The sequence below is a fragment of the Mustela nivalis genome (assembly GCF_964662115.1).
Source record: "Mustela nivalis genome assembly, chromosome: 12".
Lineage (NCBI taxonomy): Eukaryota > Metazoa > Chordata > Mammalia > Carnivora > Mustelidae > Mustela > Mustela nivalis.
In genome coordinates this window covers 94,334,927-94,354,281 of record NC_139031.1, presented here as the reverse complement: position 1 = coordinate 94,354,281, position 19,355 = coordinate 94,334,927, and the positions used below count along the sequence as shown (strand labels likewise).

Genomic DNA, 19,355 nt, shown 5'->3' with positions numbered 1-19,355 from the left:
AACCACGGAGCCCTTCTTTGTAGAGCCGGCCAATTATAAGCAGTCCCTGGATGTTTCCGTTCCAGATAACAGACCGCCTAGGGCTTGATTACCAGTAATTGTTGCAGAAAATGCCTGTGCTCCGTGGAATGCTAATGATTTCTATTCGGTGCTCGAATCCAGCAGCTGACAATAATTCTTTTTGAATTGCTATTCAGGCAAAGCCATTTAAGCCTGAGACCTAGGGTGACTTGTCTGCTGACGCCTTTGCTCAACCGTGGCACCTTTCCACCATTAGCTTCCCTTTTACGGTGTGTTTTAAACAACCAACCTTTAAACACCAAGAACGTGAATGCGTTGAAGTAAGAAACTGAGGAAGAAGGACTGCAGGGAAGGGCGGGTGTGGACAAGTGTGAAATGCTCCTTTTGACCAAAGCCTTTGTGTTCCCGTCTTCCCCAGGACCAGGTGGAGCAGACGCCCCCTCTCAGTCCACAAGATCTGGCGGGACCGGGCTTCCCAGCACCATCGGATCGGGATCGGCTCACAAATCACCAGGGTAAGGAATGACAAAAACAGGATGCCACGGATGCCATCAGCCCCAGCAGCAGCTTTGCCCCTGTGCTAGGACTTCGTATTCTGTGAAATTGTGCTGGGCACTCACATGAGAAAAATTCTGATCTTGGCTCTTTTCTGCTTTAAAGGAAACAAATTCTAGAACAGGAAAAAAAAAAAAAAAGACAAAACTTGGCTGCGATGTCCTGATATACAGGTATCCCCGGCTTTTCGAAAGTTTGTTTCACGCAAGACCTACCTCAGTACCTGTGTTTGCTCACTTAGAGAAATCCAAAGAGGATTTCTGCTTTTAGAAACAAAGATTCGGCACTGCTTTCGGGACACCAGGGTGGCTTAGTCGGTTAAGTGTCTGCCTTCGGCTCAGGTCATGATCCCAGGGTCCCGGGATCGAGGCCCGCATCGGACTCCCTGCTTGGCAGGGAGTCTGCTTCTCCCTCTGTCTGCTGTCCCTCCTCCTTGTGCTGTCTCTCTCTCTCTGACAAATAAATAATTAAAATATTAAAAACAAGAAAGACAGGAAGACCCTGCATTGCTCTCACGGGGGCCATTCTAAAGGCAGCCGGCACTGAGGAGGACGGCCCTGCCCAGAGCCTTCCCCGCAGCCGCGCTCAGCATCCAGCTGTCACGGCTTTGAGCTTGGAGCACCTGCGCTTTATCTCTGTGTATTTTGTTCATCCGCGAGCCAGATCTGTCTTTATTGGCATCGGAGGAAGTGGAGACAGGTGGTTTCAGCTCTTGGCACGCTCACCCAATTTGTCTTATGCATGAAGGGTAATCGCTTCTTCGTCTTCCATCATTTCGGCTTAGGAAAAGTTTCATAGGAACACTGAGCTCTGAATAGTGACGAGGAGTCAGTCAAATGCAGTAAGCAGAACCCCGAGGTCGGTTCCACACGTTGTCTCAGGATGCAGCACGGAGGGAACCCGACATCACCTCTCAGGGCCCCTGCACGGGGCAGTCCCTCCGCTGGACTTCTGGGTGTTGCTCTCCGGCTGGTGTTGTGTGTCTGCACACTTGCTGATCCTCCAGCTTGCTGTGATAACTTTTAATCCCATTCTGTTCACTACTGATGGGAGCAGCACAGGAAAGCAAGGATGGAGGTTAAAAGCAAATTAGGTCTGGGGTGTCTGGGGGACTCCGTCATTTAAGCATCTGCCTTTGGCTCAGGTCATGATCCCAGCATCCTGGGATCAAGCCCTGTTTGAGGCTCCCTGCTCATGGGGGAGCCTGCTTCTCCCTCTGTGTGTACTCTCTCTTGAATAAATAAAATCTTAACAAAACAAAAAACAAAAGCAAATGAGGTCTAAAGGTGCACGCTTTGATACGGGGGAAAAGGGGCACCCCGGGAAAGGAAATGGTATGACTGGGGGAGGGCTCCGGAAAAATGCCCACAGCCCATGGTGTGGATTACGGGAAAGTTTAAGTACAATACGGGGTAGGCTTTAGAGCTGGGAGGCATTAGAATAATCAGATTCTTGAAATGGCTTAATCTAAAAGAGGTTGAAATTTAGCAAAAATAAGAGCTGGGAGCTTCCCATGACGTCTAAAAGCTGTTTTCTCAAGTGTGAGATGCTATGTCAAGCGGTCGGGATTTTCTGTGTTGAGCATAATGTTGGAGTCATCTTTGAGGACACTTGGCAACAAGAAAGAACACTGATTCGTTAATACAGATTTCGATACTTAGGGACGTTTTAATTGATGGCATTTCACTGCTTACTGTTGGTCTCATTTAGACTGAAATAATCAAAATCTAGGTAGTAATATTCGTGTAAAAATCTGTGTTGATGCCTTAATCAAAAAGTTAGGAAAAAATTATAATGAAAGAGTTTTTTAAAGCTTAGAGCTTGGGGTGGCTGGGTGGCTCAGCGGGTTAAGCATCTGCCTTTGGCCTGGGTCATAGTCTCAGGGTCCTGGGATCGAGCCCCGAGTCGGCCTCCTTGCTCAGCAGGGAGTTAACTTCTCTCTCTCCTTCTGCGGCTCCCCCCACTCATGCTCTCTCTCTGTGTGTGTCAAGTAAATAAATAAAATCTTGAAAAAAATAAAATAAAGCATAAACCTTTTCTAAGGTTTAAAACTAAGCATACCATGGATGTCACAGCTGCTTGGTTAGTGGCCTTGAGGGTTGAGCACAGAAGATGGAGTGAGCTTCATGCAGAACAGGGCGGGTTCCCTTCCTTGCTCCAGAGTTACACTCCGGCCTCTGAAACCGAGGGTCAGACACATCCCAGCACTTGAAGCAGGGCCAAAGGGAACCAACGAATGTGCCTCCACCCCTGACCTTGGATGCCTTCCCTCCAATCCTCAGTAACTCTGCCCCCACTGCACGTAAAACAGGGAAATCAGAAGGACTCACTCAGGCTGGACCACAGGCCAGAGTGAGTAGTGCCCATGCTTATTTCTGCTGGGCTGTAGAAGCCTCCAGCAGCGGAGGGCAGTTCAGACCGGGGCCCGGGCAGCGTTCCGAGAGGCAGCAGCGGTGCCGAGCGCCCCGCTCCGTCCCCACACAGGGTGGGGTGGGAGGAAAACAGAGCACAAGCCACCCCCAACGAGTCTGCAGACTGAATTCCTTAAGCACAACCACCACAATCAGCAGACTGCCGCTTTCCAGATGCAGTGAAGGTGGGTCTGACCATGGCTTTGAAGGAAGCATGTGTGTGCTGCGCGGGGAGGTGATCGAACGTGTCATGTCATAACGGACACCCTGAAGCACAGTGGGGTGATGGGAACAGCTAGAGGGGAGAGTCCGTGTGTTAGAAGTGAACGGTAGAGTTCCTCACATTTTCAAAGTGCTGGATTCAGTCCAAGGAGAATTCATTTCAGGGTTCACCTCCCTCCGGCACAGATGGACCTGGGAAAACATGAGCGGGCCCTTGGACACACACACTTCCATGTCCTGGAGTGTGCAGGTGGCAGGGAGAGGGGGATCTGAAGAAAGGCTGGTGGGAATTGGCCAGAACGGGCAGGCAGTCCCCAGAGCAGGCTCAAAGAACCAAGAGGAAAAGGGAAGACTGATCCACATTGGGAAGCATCTGGCAAGGTTCCAGAAAGCAGAAGGCAAAGAAAAGGTCTTTGGGGAGAACGCAGACTTCCCAGCGCCTGGACGGCCATCGGATTGGCAGCCTGCACAGACCCAACAAGTGCCAAAGGAGAGCCTGGGTGTTTTCAGAGCCGTGAGGTGAAAGGGACCATCCGTCTGGGAGTTCACACCAATACGTACTGAAAGCAAAGGAAAGCTTTTTCAGGTGAAGATTGAGAAGATTTGTGACTGGCAGTCTTCTCTGATTCATTCAGAGCTATCCTTTAGAAAGAAGATCGTGAACGCCTTGCAAGGAGCAGGGTATGGGACACAGCAATGTGCGGAGAAAGGGACGCCATGTCACAGGGTCAGTTCCATACGAACTGTTCAACTAAGGTTAAGCTGAACTTCAGTAATTAGACGCCCCAAGTGTGCATGTGTGTCTTTTGAGGTTTGCTCTCTGTGTGTTATATCATAGTATCATTTGAGGGTTTGCTCCGTGAGCAGTTATATAATAAGACTCCCGTTGGGGAAGTAGAACATAGAACGATTTGAGATTGTGTTAGAAAAAGTATATAAAGACTATTTATTTGAGAGAGAGTGGGGGGGGTGTAGAGGGAGAGAGAATCTGAAGTGTGGAGCCCGACATGGGTCTCGATCTCCCTACCCTGAGATCATGACATGAGTCGAACCCAAGAGTCCTGTTCTCAACCATCGGGACCACCCAGGTGCCCCCTTAGTTAACCCCTCAGTTATGTATTTTAAAATCTTAGTTGCAACTCAAGTATCGACTGTAGTTATATGTGTATATAGTTTCTAATCTAGCAAAAAAAGATATGAGGGGATCTATATTTAACAAAAACAACCAACATCAATAGAAAAGGAAGAAAAGCGAGATGTGAAAAATAAAAAGGATGGCAAGCAGAAGTACAGGATATGATTGTCGGAGTAATTCTAAGCATTTCTATAACAGTATTAACAGCCCCAGATTCATAGAAATAAACAGAACTGTGCTCCCAACAGACTGTTGATTCTTTTCTAAAATCTGTGTAGCTTTTTAAAAAGGTGACCACATATGGGAAACTGCACTAAATTTTATTTTATATCTTAATTTATTTTTTTTGCACTAAATTTCAAGCAATCTATTTCATGCAGGCCACGTTCTTTGGCCCAGTGTGATTAAATCAGAAATCAAGAGAAAAAGTTCAAAAGGTAAACATGTAAACGTGTGTGGAAACTTTAAAAACACACCGTTTCCCCACTCGTGGATTACAGAGGAGGTCAATGAAAGTACCAGTCATTTAGAATTGAGTGTACTAGAAACTGAGTGCTAGAATTAGTACTAGAATTGAGTGTATTAGAATTGAGTGTACATTAGAAATATGTGTGTACTGCAGGTATAAAATGGTATTAAGGTGTTTGGAACTCCATTTCTCATCTTGGCAGAAAAATGGAAATTAGGAGCATGACAAATCAAGAGTGCTAAGGAATGTAGAGGAAGTATTTACAAAAGCGGAGATCTGAAATTATGGGAATGATGAGGAAACATCAAAAGGGGGAGCAAAACCAAAAGCCAGTCTTTTGTAAAATCTACCAAAACCGCAAGCCGCTGTCACAGACACTCAGGAGGAAGATGGGCACACAGGGAAACCATGTGGAGAACACGTTAGGGAGTTCAAACAACAACACAAGAAAACCATGAGCATCCTTGTGAATGTGAAAATAGGAAGGAAATGGATAACTGACTGCAAAAGCATAAAAACAAAATGACCAGGGTGCCTGGGTGGCTCCTTCAGTTAAACGTCTGCCGTCGGCTCAGGTCATGATCCCGGGGTCCTGGGATCAAGCCTCATGTCGGGCTCCCTGCTCGGTGTGAAACCAGCTTCTCCCTCTCCCTCTGCCTTCCGCTCTGCATCCTTGTCCTCTCTTTCTCTTTGTCAAATAAATAAAACCATGAGAGACCGTGGACTCTGAGAAACCAACTGAGGGTTTTGGAGGGGAGGGGGGTGGGGGGATGGGTGAGCCTGGTGGTGGGGATTAAGGAGGGCACGGATTGCACGGAGCACTGGGTGTGGTGCGTAAACGATGAATCTGCGAACACTGCATCAAAAACTAATGTTGTACTTTATGGTGACAAACATAACACAATAAGTAAATAAAATCTTAAAAACAAAAAAACAACAGCAAAAATCCAAAATGGCACACCCAACACTGACAAGCATGTTGGAGCCACAGAAACTCATTCGCCGTCCGTGGGAATGCAGAATGGCACAGAGGCTTAGGAGGGTGGTTTGGCAGTTTCTTAGAAAACTAAGCTTACTCTTACCATACGGTCCAAACAGTTGCGCACCTTGGTATTTACCTGAAAGAGTTGAAAACGTATGTCCACACAAAAGCCTATACAGGAGTGTGCATGGATTTACTCATAATTGCCGGAAAGCTTGGAAGGCACCATAATGTCCTTCATTAGATGAATGGATGAACAAGTTGGTCCGTCGAGACAGTGCAGTATTACTCAGCGCTACGAAGAAAGGAGCTATCAGTCACAGAAAGGCAGGGAGGAAGCTGGGGTGTGTATTCCTGTGTGGAAGGAGCCGGTGTGGCCAGTCAACAAGCGGTAAGATTCCAAGTCTGTGACGTTCTGGAAAAGGAAAAGCTGTGGAGACAGTCGGGAAACCAGTGGTTGCCAGGGTGGCGGTGGGAAAACACGGCCAGGCAGAGCTGAGAGGAGTTAGAGCAGTGGCGGTAGTGTGTGTGATGTCATGAGGATGGATGTATTTGTCCAAACCCATGGAACGTTCAACACCAACAGTGTTAACCCTGAGGTCAGCTGTGGACTTTGGCTGGTTATGATGTGTCAGCAGAGGGTCCTCTGTGGTAAAAAACAAACAAACAAACAACCGTTCTGGTAAGTGAAGTTGATCATGGGTGAGGCCATGCTTGTAGGAGGGCAGTGGGTTTGTGGGACATCCCCTTACCCTCCTCTGAATTTTGTCATAAACCTAAGATTGCTCCAAACAAATTCTTAAAACAAACAACAACAAAAGACCCTGATCTCATTAGAAATAAAAGCTATCATGGAGATTATCTAGGGAAACCAAGACTGTTTTGCCTGTATAGTGCTTCTGTAATGTTCTGTGACATGACAGAATGGATAGCTCTGTGAGTGGTGTGGACAGCACTCAGAAGTTTCAGGTACAGAATTTGGAAGAAATAAGAAGAAAGAGGAAAGCAAAATGAACCATAATTTGACTCTTGGCAAAATACAAAATCTTAATAAAGAATTAACTCCTGCAGAACGGAGTCTGTATTCAGTACCGTTGCCTCAAGGGTGTTTTGGGTTTTGTATTGAATGTCACAAAACCTTGAAGGAGCAAATCATTGCTCTCTTTCCATGAGTTGTTGGAGAGATAGGGAGCAGACCCTCCAATTGTCTTACAGTGCTCTGTAGCTCTGCTGGAGACGGACAGCACAAGAAGTCCACATACAGGCTGGGCATATTTTACATTATCATACAACCCTGAAAACATTAGTCAGATTTACCCGTTTGCCTTAAACATCAAACAAATGTTATTACCAGGTTGCGTTTATTATAATCATGGAAGGATGCTTTACCAACGTTAGATGGAGAAGACCTTGACACATTCAAAGATTTAAGGGGGAAAAGTGGTATCTTACCAGTGATCCTAAGAATATATACAATCCTGAACTTCTATAATACAGAACAAGTGATGAGAGCAAAACCCTGACTAAGCCAGTACTTTAGGGAACCTCTGCAACCTGTCCCAAGCTTATAGCATCCATCGTACACACAGGAGTAATATTAGTCGTGTCTGTGAAAATCACGGAATCACACCCAAGTGCCTGCTGTCACTAGAGGTCTTAGCCAGTGCAACAAAATGGTTAAACAGAGAAATAGAAATGCAGACACTGAAGTAGAGCAATGAAATCTGTGCCTGTTTGCAAAGCACCCAGATAGAAAGTCAGCACTGACTTACAGACTTTTAAACTGAGTGAGTTCTTTAAGCTGGCAGATACAATATAATATCGACAGATAAAATGTAACAATTGGAGATAATCAGGAAGAGGAATGTAAAAAGAAATTCCACTGACAGCAGTCACAGAACCAGAAGGGAGCTAGGAGGACATGAACCTTGATGACCTTGTAAGTTGCTGCTGAAGGACATAGACAAGATGTAAACAGTCATCCGTGATCCGTGATCACTTTCCCGTGATCACGGATCCGAAGCCTTAACTAGAGAAGATGCTGCATGTTATCAAATGTGTCTTTAAATTTAGCGCACGTGGGGCCATGTTTTGCAGTTTTGGTATGACTTGTCAGATGGCTTCAAACTTGATTTATTTCTTTTTTTTTTTAAAGATTTATTTATTTGACAGAGAGAAATCACAAGTAGACAGAGAGGCAGCCAGAGAGAGAGAGAGAGAGGGAAGCAGGCTCCCCGCTGAGCAGAGAGCCCGATGCGGGACTCGATCCCAGGACCCTGAGATCATGACCCGAGCCGAAGGCAGCGGCTTAATCCACTGAGCCACCCAGGCGCCCCAAAACTTGATTTATTTCTAAGACCTCTCTTCACCCAGTGTGGGGCTGGAACCCACAACCCTGAGATCAAGAGTTTCGTGCTCCACGGACTGAGCCAGCCTGGTGCCCCAGATAGCTCGTAACTTAAATGTGGACGAGTGATAACAAAGCTTCTTTAGGACCCATCGCATTTGGGAAAGCGTGTTAGTGATTCAAGGACGCATAGACCTAAGGACCAGAGTAGATGTGTCATAAAGAGCACTGTGCATTTTTGGAAACTCGGTTCAGCTCGGGGAAGTCCCAGCAGAGCAGGAAAAACCTATGGGCCCGGGTGGAGGGGGAGGTGGATCCGTGCCCCCATCCTGTCCTTCATCACCGATTTCAGGCCAATTCAATCACTACAAGTAGAAAGGAGCATTTTTTTAAAAAACATAGTCTTGTAAGAATGAGTCGTGAGAATCTTCATACCCTCAGGCCAAGAAAGCATTTCCTAGTAAGACTCAGCACCGCTGTAAAGGAACAACGCTGTTTGAGGATACGACAGATAGACATCTGCGCAGGGAACAGCATTTCAAACACGGACTGGCCCACTCCAGCCTGGAAAAAAAAATTCACTGCAGTGCAATTAACACGTGGACTGTTAGTAGCCTCAGTTTATTTTTAAAACCCTCTGAATAAGAGAGACGATCGAATAGGAAACCTGGCAAAAGGCACGCACAGGAAAGCGTGCTGTGCGTTTGGACCCCGGACACTTGTGGCAGGTGGGAGATGTGGCGCTAGAGCCGGACCAGGCCGTGGCCGAGGCTCCAGGTCTGGGGTTGGGATAGGAAGGCACAGCTCCCTCTGTCAGGTGTGTCCAAATCCCCCCTGCTCTTCTCTGCCTGTGGTGCCTCCAGCCCCAGGTCTGGACTGAGTGGGCTTGGGGGGGGGGGGCTCCTCCCTGCCTCTCTGAGCCGCGCCCCTCACCCACTTCTACACCTGACACCAGGTTCAGTGCTTGGGTTTCTCCTAACAAGGTGCCCTGGGACCACAGGCCCAAATGTGAAGGAGGTCCCAGTGCTGTCATTTGCCTCCTGTGATCTGCAAGGCCCCCTCAGGCGCTCTGTCGAGAAGCCTGAAGGTTGCACCACGTGTCTGATGGCGATGTGGCTGGCTCTTTGCAAGGGACCCGGGGTTTAAAACAAAAGACTCCCAGTGACTTTCCTTGACCTGTTCTTTCTCTCTGGTGGAGAGGATTTAGTGCTCGAGCATTTATTAGCTCGTTCCGACGTAAGCAGCTTATTTTTGTGTGTCAGTAGCTGCACACGCTTCACACGTCTCCCTGCCCCGCCCTGCAGGAAGGATTGCATTTTCCTTTAAAAGACGGAGGTTTTGTAATAGCTAGAATTGCTCTTGACAGTCTTTTGAAGATATGCTCCAGAAGCAGCTTGTTTAAAATGAGAAAAGACCAGGGGTGCCTGGGCGGCTCAGTCGGTGACGCAGCTGCCTTCTGCTCAGGTCGTGATCCCAGGGTCCTGGGATCGAGCCCCACGTTTTGCAGACATTGTCCACGGTGCCCAGAGTCAGACACCCAATGACCCCAGGGCTCCCGTGGAGACACCAGAGTCCAGCACTTGGCTTAGATTATCTGCCAAGTGGAAGAGACCAGAATTAGAAAAGAATGCCCATAGAGGTGAAGTGGATTGGGAAAGGTGGTTTTGTTTTGTGTCTCCCCTGCAGGGAGCCTTGGCCAATGTCACTGATGTAGGGGATGGCCAGGCTCGGGGCCTGATATTCCTTGGCTCTTGTTTCTTCCAGTGGCAGCGCCCCAGGACTGTGGGCGACTGAGGAATCACGTCGTGGTTTAGAATCTTTAGTAGCAAATAACGGTCTCACAAAATCGCCATGAAATAGACTAAGAGGACAATGGTAACCTGGAGTCCAGTGCTAAGACCTCCTGTGTGTCTCCTGTGTTTCCGCGGAGCTGTTAGAGCCGTGGATCGGGAAACTGAGCCAGAGATGTTTGGTCACTTGCCCAGGAGTGACCCAGAGGTCACTCAGGGTAGAAGTGGAATCAAAGCCACGTCCATGCATCTTCACCTTTGGAGGTAATTTAGGGGAAGCTTGTGGCCTGCCCCTGATCGTACGGGCTGTTCCATGTAAGTGTTCCCTGAGGAACCATATTTTCCCGTTCTTCTGACATCGTGCATTTCTCGAGCAGAGGAACCATGTCTTACCATGAAGGTTCTGCTCTAATGCCTTGTTCCTACTTGTATCTTATGGATCGTTATTTAAGGAATTGCTGAAAGCATGTGGCGTAGATGTACTTGTGGGTTCCGGAAAGGCCCCCAGTTCCCACCCCGACCCTCCCAAGTGGGAGGCTCCGGTACTTCCGGGCGACCAAAGGCCTTCCCTCCTCACGGTGGTGTTAGGAGCGTTGGAGGTGAGGTGATGGAGGGTGAAGTCAGAAGGTCAGCTAACTAGACTGTGGCTCGATTGTAGCTTTGGGACCCGGCTTGTGTCATGGTTCATTGGATGTCCCTATTTTACTCTGTTACTCATGAGGACGTCGTCATTTCGCCCACTTTACGCACGCACATGTGCACACGTGCACGCATGTAAAAGTAACTCTGGTTTTCTTAGTTTCTTGCCCTCACAGGGAAACGATGCTTTCCCCTCAAAGTTCTTTGTCTGACGTGTTCCGCGGAATCCTGAACAGTAACGAATATTGGCCTCGTGTTGGATATTGAAGCCAAAGTTGATCATGATTTTGATGCCTTCACCCTCCTGCCGTGCCTACACACCTTTCCTGAGGGCTGAGATGGCACAAAGCTGGGAGGAAAACCACATATAATCCTTCACCCACAGAGTGACAGCTTTCTGCCTTTTGGAAAAAGAAACGCATTCAGGCCACATCTAATGATCGCGTTTGCCCACAAACGGCGCTTAATGCTTCTGCAGTATCCATTTAAGTGACGATATTGTAGACATTCCGAAAGGTGGGCTGTGTTTCTCTGTCCTCTGTTTCTTACCTGTTCAGGTGACTTCCCTGTTAAAAAACAGGTTCTTCCCCTGCTAACCAGTAAGTTCAACTGCGCTGTGCAATGGGCACTCGTTTTCCTCTATTTGCAGGGGAGGAGACTGAGGCCCAGAGGTCAGAAGAGTCACCCAGATCATGCCCTGTGGAGTAGCAGAGCTGAGTTTGGCCCTGGCCGGTGGGCTCCCAATCCCCCCACCCCCAGCCACTCTGCCTCTGGAGTTCACCCTCCGTCCTTCAGGGTCTGCTCATGCCTTCAGGTTCCTCCTACTCCTCGGGGTTTTTAATGCGTCAAAATGAGATTTTAGAGGAAGGGGCTGAGTTTTCCTTGTGCTCAGAAACAGCCAGAAAGGTTGGACCCTGCAGCCCCCTCCCCTATCCTGGACTTGTGCTAGCAGCATCCTTTGTACTCGGAAGAGTTTCTGTCTCTGTGAGGAAGACAGAACAAAAAGCCACGGAGGCACCTGCTCACTCTGTGTTTCCCAGCAGCAAGTGAGCCGAGGACCTCCCCGTTCCCAGTTCCCCTTTGGCACTGAAACAGTGCATGTCACCGTCTGTGATCCCTGGGTCTCCACTCTTCCTTGCTTCCCTGATGCTCTGACAACTCACACCTCCCTGTTTCCTTCCAGCAGCTCGTTGGAGCCCGTTAATGTTTCGTGCTTCCTTTGCTGTTGGGGTACTCACTGTTCATAGAGGGCTTTACCCCCGCAAGTCCTGTGCTCTTCTGCATGTTGGCTTTTCTTCCTCTGGCTCCTCAGCTTTCCTGTTTCTTACCTTCCCTTGACACACATTTGTTGCTTGTCTGGGCCACGGCAGGCTCGGGGACACAGCAGTGAGCAGCAAGGTTTTAATTTATTAGCCATAGAACACGTGGACCTTTGCATCCATCTGAAGAAGTATCAGTCCCTTTTTGGAAGCAGTGGGTGTGATTTAGGTATAATTCAGTATTAAGATCAGTGATGAAAGAGTATCCTTGGTTCTGAGCCAAAGGCAGACGCTTAACCGACTAAGCCACCCAGAAGTTTTTTCTAAAAACTTCTTACACCTTGTTCTGTCTTACAGTTTGCTGAGTGCATGTCTGTCTGTCCCATTTCTTTCTAGGCTCCTTGAGATGAGACCAGGGATCACGTTTTCATTTTTAATCTTCAGGGAAAAACAAACAAACCAAAAAGAACGTTGGCTTTTAAGGCTCACCGGGGAAGGAACTGAGGGTCCATCAGGAGCTCTGTGACGCCTGTGTTTTCACCTCTCTGAGCCCCAGTTTTCTAATCTGACATGTGCGTGATAGCACGTAGCTCATAGGCGTGGTGTGAGCATTGTAGAGCGATCCCAGCGAATGTTCCTGGGCTCCCCCCACGCACCCCCACCCACGCGGTCTCTCTGAATTCCTCCTTGACCAGCACCAGGGCAGGGCAGTGGACATAGCAGACAACGAAGGTGTGTCCTGTGGGATACGGAATCAGACTCTGCCGAGGGCTAAGTGTCCTCTCCTTGGAGATGCGAGCAGGGTGTCCATGGCTGGAGAAGTGTACCCTACTTCTCAACTTCCATCTGCAAATGGAGCTCTTCCCGGTGCGGAGCCTGGCTTCCCACCAAGCCCCAGTCTTCTGTTCAGTGTCTCTGGGCGATGCCATGCGGAGCGAGGCGGACTTAGGATCTATGAAGCCGTGTCTTCTCCTAGGAGGTGCAGCTGCATCCACAGTGGGGGTGGGGGGGGGGAAGCCAGAGAGACTGTGGCCCGGAGGAAGAGGTGCTTTCAGAGGGAGAGAGATTTCTCATGGTGGGGATGCCCCAAAGGGAGCGGTTTGTTGGCCATTCTTCCAGGATGCGGACAGAATCTCATTCTTCTGTCCTCTCTGTGACCTCAGGGATGACCCGGTAGGTGCGACGGGGTCAGGGATGCTCATGCGGGCACAGCTGGGTAACGCTTCCTGCACCGTCCCCATGCCTGGACACGTGTCCTCCCTTGTTGGAATTAGTCCGGCACTTATCCACCTAGTGGCTATCGTGTCACCTGCCTGGCGGGCCTTTTTCCAAGGAACTACAGGATCGGGGGCTCGGCGGGCACCAGAGGGTTTTGGAATGCTGCCTGGCTGGCTTTCTAGAAAACTCAGCAGCTGGATTGATGGAGGTTGCTGACTCTGTTGTTTAGGTCTTCAACTCTTACTGAGCACCTGTTGTGTGCCAGGTGTGACGTTAGACAGTGAAGCAAAAGAGAAAGAACATGAAGGTCCTAGTCTTCCAGAAACTCAAGTTTAGCGAGGGGGGGGAAAAAAAAGAAAGAAAGTTAAATGTAAGAAGGAGGCAACATGTCCAACTCCGGAGGCAGACAGATCTGGATTGGACTCTGCACCCCCATGTCTAGGGAGCTGAGTGGCTCTGCCTCGGTATCTTCAGCTGAAATCTGGAAAATACCTACTCGACTGGTTTGGTAAGAGGGTGAGGAACAGCCTGGGCTGTGAGGTACCTGGCCCAGGACCTGGTGCTTTCTAGGAGCTCAGGAAATGTGAGCTTATGCTTACCAGCATCATCAGTGGAGAGAGTAGAGATCAGACCCGTGGCCTCCCCCTCCTGTGCGCACCCAGCCTGGGAGATCGCTGCTTCTCCTGCGGCATTCATCAGAACAGACCACTTCATTTCTCTTAATTAAAAATAATTACCGTAGGAATAATAAGCATTTGGTTAGGATTGCCCTCCCTTCCTTCCCTGACCCAGCTCCAAGGAGTTAGTTGCAGAATGAATCTGGGTGGGTCTCCAGCAGCTGGTTTCACAAACCAAAGCTGCCCTGTCACTCCCATTCCTTATTCATCGAGTTGAAGAGGGACATGGGATCCAGATTCCCAGACCCCACGGACCCCATCCAGAGTGTCCTGTCTTTCCTGTGAAACCCTGTTTCCCCCAACATCCTAGAAAGGCAGCTCCTCTCTCCTGGGCATTTCAGTTCTGGGAGCTGTGCCATTTCTTGGAGTCGCCTGGTATGTTCCCCTGGAACGACTTTCCCCATCCTAAGGCCTTGGAAATCAGGTTCTTCTTAGAGCTGAATGCCTTGTAGTTGACAGTCTTGCCTGTAAGCAGAGATCTCGGTTTAAAACTCTCCTCTTCTGGGGCGCCTGGGTGGCTCAGTGGGTTAAGCCACAGCCTTCAGCTCAGGTCACGATCCCGTCATCCCAGAATCGAGACCCACATCAGGCTCCAGCTCCACGGGGAGTCTGTTTCTCCCTCTGACCTTCTCTCTCATGCTCTCTCTCTGTCTCTCTCTCAAATAAGTAAATAAAATCCTTAAACCAAAGAAAACAAAAAACCTCTCCTCTTCTGCCAGGAGTAAGCATAACCATTCGAGGAGCGTGTCTGGCCTCTGGGACACTCTTCTGCTGTGGCCCCTCCATCAGCTGTTCTCTTCTGACAGCACAGACTGTGCCCCGTGCTGCTGTCACTTCTTGCCTGTCCCTGTCCTCTCTTGCAAGATGCTCAGTCCTGGGCGGGATTCCCTCCCGCTAGCTGGAGGTCTGGCACTTGCTCCACGATGTCTCCTCTGCTGGTCTTTCCCTCACTGGCCACTGCCTGGGAGCAGGTTCAGGGTCCCCAGTGGAGGTAGTCAGATGTCCTCGCCTCCCTTGCTATTTTTGTTTCCCTGGGGGAATCCTTTCTCAAAGCAGCTTGGAGGGACATGGTTACGTTCAGGTGACGAGCACCCTGTTTTGTTAACATCTGCGTTTCCAGTACCTGGAATGATGGCAGGTATGTAGTTGGTACCCAGTAAATGTTTGTGAAATGAGTGAATTTTACGCTTTTGGAGTTAAATTCACGGAAATCGAGCATTCATGTTGAACGAGGTAATAAGGACTCCCCAGTGTCTAATTTACCTTTAAAAATTTGCCTTTTTTGAGAGGGCAGTGCTAGTGATGGGTGGACTTTTGGACTGTGACCTGGATTCTTCCTCTTCAAGTCCAGTGTTTTTGGACAAATGTTTTTAGGATTGGTGGCAAGTGAGAACCTTCCAGAATGACCAGCTGTTTACATAGTTACGTGTGCCCAGTATCTGCCTGCTTCATGATGTAATGGAAGAATGAGGGGTCCGGACTAGAGGTCTGGAGAAGAAACACAGTAAACTGAAAGAGAAAGACACAATTAATTCTTTTTTGAGTGATATTTTGTGGCCCTGGTTCTGTCCCCCCCCCCCCCACCCAGTTGTCTTCTAATAGTACAAATTGCACTCCTAAGTCTCTGCTTTTTTCCATAATGTGTCGCTGAGGTCCTTGGTCCTTGCAGGGTGGGATGTAACTTCTGCGGAGTGGGGAACTCTTCTCCTGTGCTGTATGTTCCCACGCTCAGAACACCTCAGTCCTAACAGGCCTACAGCGCAGGGGGGTGCTTCGTGCACCCGTGAGGCAGGACACAGGCCAAGATAGAAGGCAAGTTCGCACTCTGGCTGGGCGGTCCTCCCCGAACATGGGATTCCGGCTCTTGAGTTTCAGCGAACAGAGTCACTGAGCGAAACGAGTGGCTTCCCCTTTTCACAGGTGGTGTTGCCAGGGTTGGGGGGCGGGGAGAGGAATGGAATGCTTTGACACTTCTCTAAAGCATGGATTCAACTCGTGAATCTCACTGAAATCAAAGTCCGCTCATAGTGATTAATCATTATCTTAACTTTTTTTGCTTGTTTGCTTTGGTGGTAGAGGTGAATGTTGCCTGGCCACGGGGATATCTGCCTTCGGTTGGGGGATCTGCCCCAGACTTTGTGGCTCACCCTTCCCCCTGAGGATTGCAGTGTTTCGGGTATTCCACGGCCCCAGTGGTGAGAAGGGGGAATCTGTCAGGACGGAGACACAGGGCCCAGCCTCCCTCCCTGAAAGCCCCTGCGGGCAGCATCCTGGGCCCGTTCTAGCCCTGGTTGGGAGCTGCTCTGGGGAGATTTGGGAAGAGCTCTTGGCACAGTTGGAAGGCATCTTGGGCTCTCTGTGTTTCTGTAGGTTCTGTCCACTTATGGTTCAGCTTTGCACAAGCCATCCTAAAATGCACACATGAATACTGGTGGGTTGGGACACCTCCTTGTCCCATAATCCATAGGATTGGTGGAGAAGTGTACATATTTGTACCAAAACCTAACGCTTATTAGGAAGTGGGGTCCACGTTTAGTGCAACTTAGGAAATGAGCAGCCTGGTCCTGGACCTTCCCAAGCCGGTCTTCCTGAGGTTACCAGATGAGTCCCCTAGGAAGTCAGCCCCAGGGGTCCCTGTGTCACCCCTCCTCCGCCTCCTAGCCTCCATGGCCTGGAGATGTCCCAGTTCTTGTTTTGCCTCCTGACTCAGTCCTGGCACCCATTTCTCAGATGGAATATTTCTCTTCTGGAAGATACCCTTGACTCCTCTCCATAGCTAGACCCCTATCCCCACTGGTGGCCTTGCGCCCCATTCTACCTCAGCCCCCAGCGGCCCACCCCTGTGCTGGTCACCAGGAGTGCTGTCCACACTGTCTCCTTGGCCCCAGTTGTGGAGGAAGCTGCATGGGAGCAGGCACGCTGGCACCATGGGGGGTGGCCCGGGCTGGAGGACTGCCAGACACGTGACCATCATGGCAGGGTGGCATGGCCGAGGGCGCCCTCGTGAGAGCAAGCACTTTGACCCTCCTGAAGGAAAGAGTGTCAGTGGTTCCCACTGGGGCGTTTCTGCCAGCAGCTGTGGGACCTTGACCTCACCGACCGTCAGAGTGTCTCACTGCTAAATGTTAAATGTAAGGGTTGTGGTACCTGTCATTACTTTGCAGATTAACATTGTCAGCGATGTGACATGGAGGGGCACGTGATAAGCCCTTGGTAATTGGGGCATTAGTGGTGACAACCACTAATCTGCACGTGGACACAAGCTTAGAAGTCAGGCCCCCGGCGAGGCCGCTGGGTCACCATGTGACACACTGAATTGCCACTTCTTTGGGCCTCGCTTTGCCTAGCCGTGAGGTGTGAAATGGGCGGCTCTTAACTCCTGAAGCCCTCTGGAGGTCTTCAGCTTTCTGTGGGATGGCAAGGAGAAGTTGTGCGTACGCGCTCGAGCTCTGCGACGCAGGCTGCCGCATCTGTAGATTGTTCAGGATCGTCCCCGACCCCACAGTGCTTGTGGGGACCCAGGATCGTGCTCCATTGCACCCAGCATGGGAGCAGGAAGACCAGTGCTCAGTGATTCCTGGGCTCGAAGCTGCAGCGGGTGTACTGGGAAGGACAGGGAGCGGGGTGAGCTGCCATGGGCTGCGAGGGCATAACGTATTAACAGTGTTTGCCTTCAAGGTTCAAAGGAGCCCGTGAACTTGAATATGGTAGCCACCAGCCAGTCTTTCGAGTCCCTCCTGGGCAGCAGTGTGTGCACACAGCCGGGGGCTAATAAGTGTGGGAGACTTTCAGTCACGGACTACTTCCTGGTGTCAGGGTTTTGGGATTGTGGGACTTGTCCGTGAGGGACTTAGGATGTCAGCCACTCCATCCTGAGTTACTGATCCTTCTCCATCCGTGGCTAACGTGGGTGCATTCAGGGAACGTGCTTTGGGCGTGGTGTGGGGAGTCTGCGTAGATCGGCCCAGTGATGACCAGAGCCCAGAGGCCACAAAAAGCATAGGCAGGGCTCCTTTTCAGATGTGCATGTTTGGTTGTAATGCAACACACACACACACACACACACACACACACACACAGCCAGCTTGTGTGATATGCATATTCTCAATTCACAGACACTGACCACGTCACTTGCCATTGTCTGGGGGAGGTGGGTGGAGAGGAGATCCCCATCTCCCACAAAGGTAGGAAAGTGAAGTTTCTCTTCTCTTGTCTATTTCTTGTTTCAAATCCTACCTGCCTTTAGTAACCACTGAGATAAAGCTTTGTGGGATGTGTTTTATTTTTTTAGATGACAGGAATTGAAGGTTGCCCTTGTATTTGGAGCTGTGGTCAGGCAATCTCTGCTGTTAGGTTTCCTGAATATTTCTAACTATCATGAATATAGCAGAGGCCCACTTTCTCTCCAGGGTAACACCTGATTTCCTTCTGCTGCTTACTTAAGCCCAGCGGTGCCAATTAAAGATTAAATACTTGTGGCAGGAATCTGTGCAAGTAGAAGATTAATTGGTGTGCAAAAGGTATGTCAGTAGAATGTTGAGTTCTGTCTGCACAAGGTTTGAATGGTTCAGAGGTCATCCGACATAACTTGTCAAGGGAGCATGGTTTAGGTTGAAAACGCCATTGCAGGTTGGACCTCTCATTCCTATACAGGTAGAAACATATCAGAACATGGGCCTTGGGCCACCTGGTTGGCTGAGTGGGTTGGGCCTCTGCCTTCGGCTCAGGTCATGATCTCAGGGTCTGGGGTTCAAGCCCTGCATCAGGCTCTCTGCTCAGCAGGGAGCCTGCTTCCTTCTCTCTCTCTGCCTGCTGCTTTGCATACTTGTGATGTCTATCTGTCAAATAAATAAATAAAATCTTAAAAAAAAAAACCAAAAAACCAAAAAGAACATTGGCCTTTAGGTGGGTGTTGGGGACTTCTCAGCCCTAGCGCTGTGTGTAAAGAAAGTTCTTGTCTTCTCTGTGCTGACTCCACACCTCCATACCCCAGATGCGAGGGCTTTCTTCCCCCATCAGGCATTCTCTGACATCCCGCAGATGTGCCCTATGGCGTGTGGTTCCATCCTGACGGGACCTGCTTGGTTCAGTCATTGACTAGAGCAGCCTGTGGAACTAGTTACAGTACTAGTTTGTTATAAATGATGCAGCTTGGAGACAGTCAGGTGGCAAAGAGGCATTGAGCAAGGCATGGGAAGGTGTTCAGGACTTCTGTGGGGGGCACACCACCTTCCCAGCACCTCTCTGTGTCTGCCTACCTAGAGGCTCTGCAAACCTTGTGGGTTTGCATTTTCTATGTGGGTGCTTAACCCCGTAGGCATGATGGCTTAAATCTGATGAACTTGATGTCCAGCCCCTGTCTCTTGTTCCCTGAGGTCAGGGAGTGGGGCTGATCCTCCCAAAACCCCCCCACCCCGTCCCCTCGGCAAACAGCGCCCATCCTGTGGTTATCTGATGGTTTCCCCTAAAGCACCTGATTGAAATCAACTCAGGTGTGGTTGAAAGGGGCTTCAAGGGACACCTGGATGGCCCGGTTAGCGGCTGCCTTCGGCTCAGGTCATGATCCCAGGGTCCTGGGATCGAGTCCTGCCTCAGGCTCCGGGCTCAGCAGGCATTCTGCTTCTCCCTCT

General features: G+C 49.7%; 1 protein-coding gene across 11 annotated transcripts in view; it reads left to right on the top strand.

Annotated features, from left to right (window-relative positions):
- Window positions 1-19,355, top strand: part of GRB10 (growth factor receptor bound protein 10) — a 172,045-nt gene that overhangs the window by 77,289 nt on the left and 75,401 nt on the right. For 6 of the 11 annotated variants that reach the window (XM_082692791.1, XM_082692786.1, XM_082692795.1 and 3 more), the window contains one exon: window positions 440-536. In XM_082692791.1, coding sequence (XP_082548917.1) covers window positions 440-536 — 97 coding nt within the window. Of the gene's footprint in view, window positions 1-439; window positions 537-17,840; window positions 17,910-19,355 lie in introns of all 11 variants that reach the window. The other 5 variants (XM_082692787.1, XM_082692785.1, XM_082692789.1 and 2 more) reach the window with 1 other exon arrangement.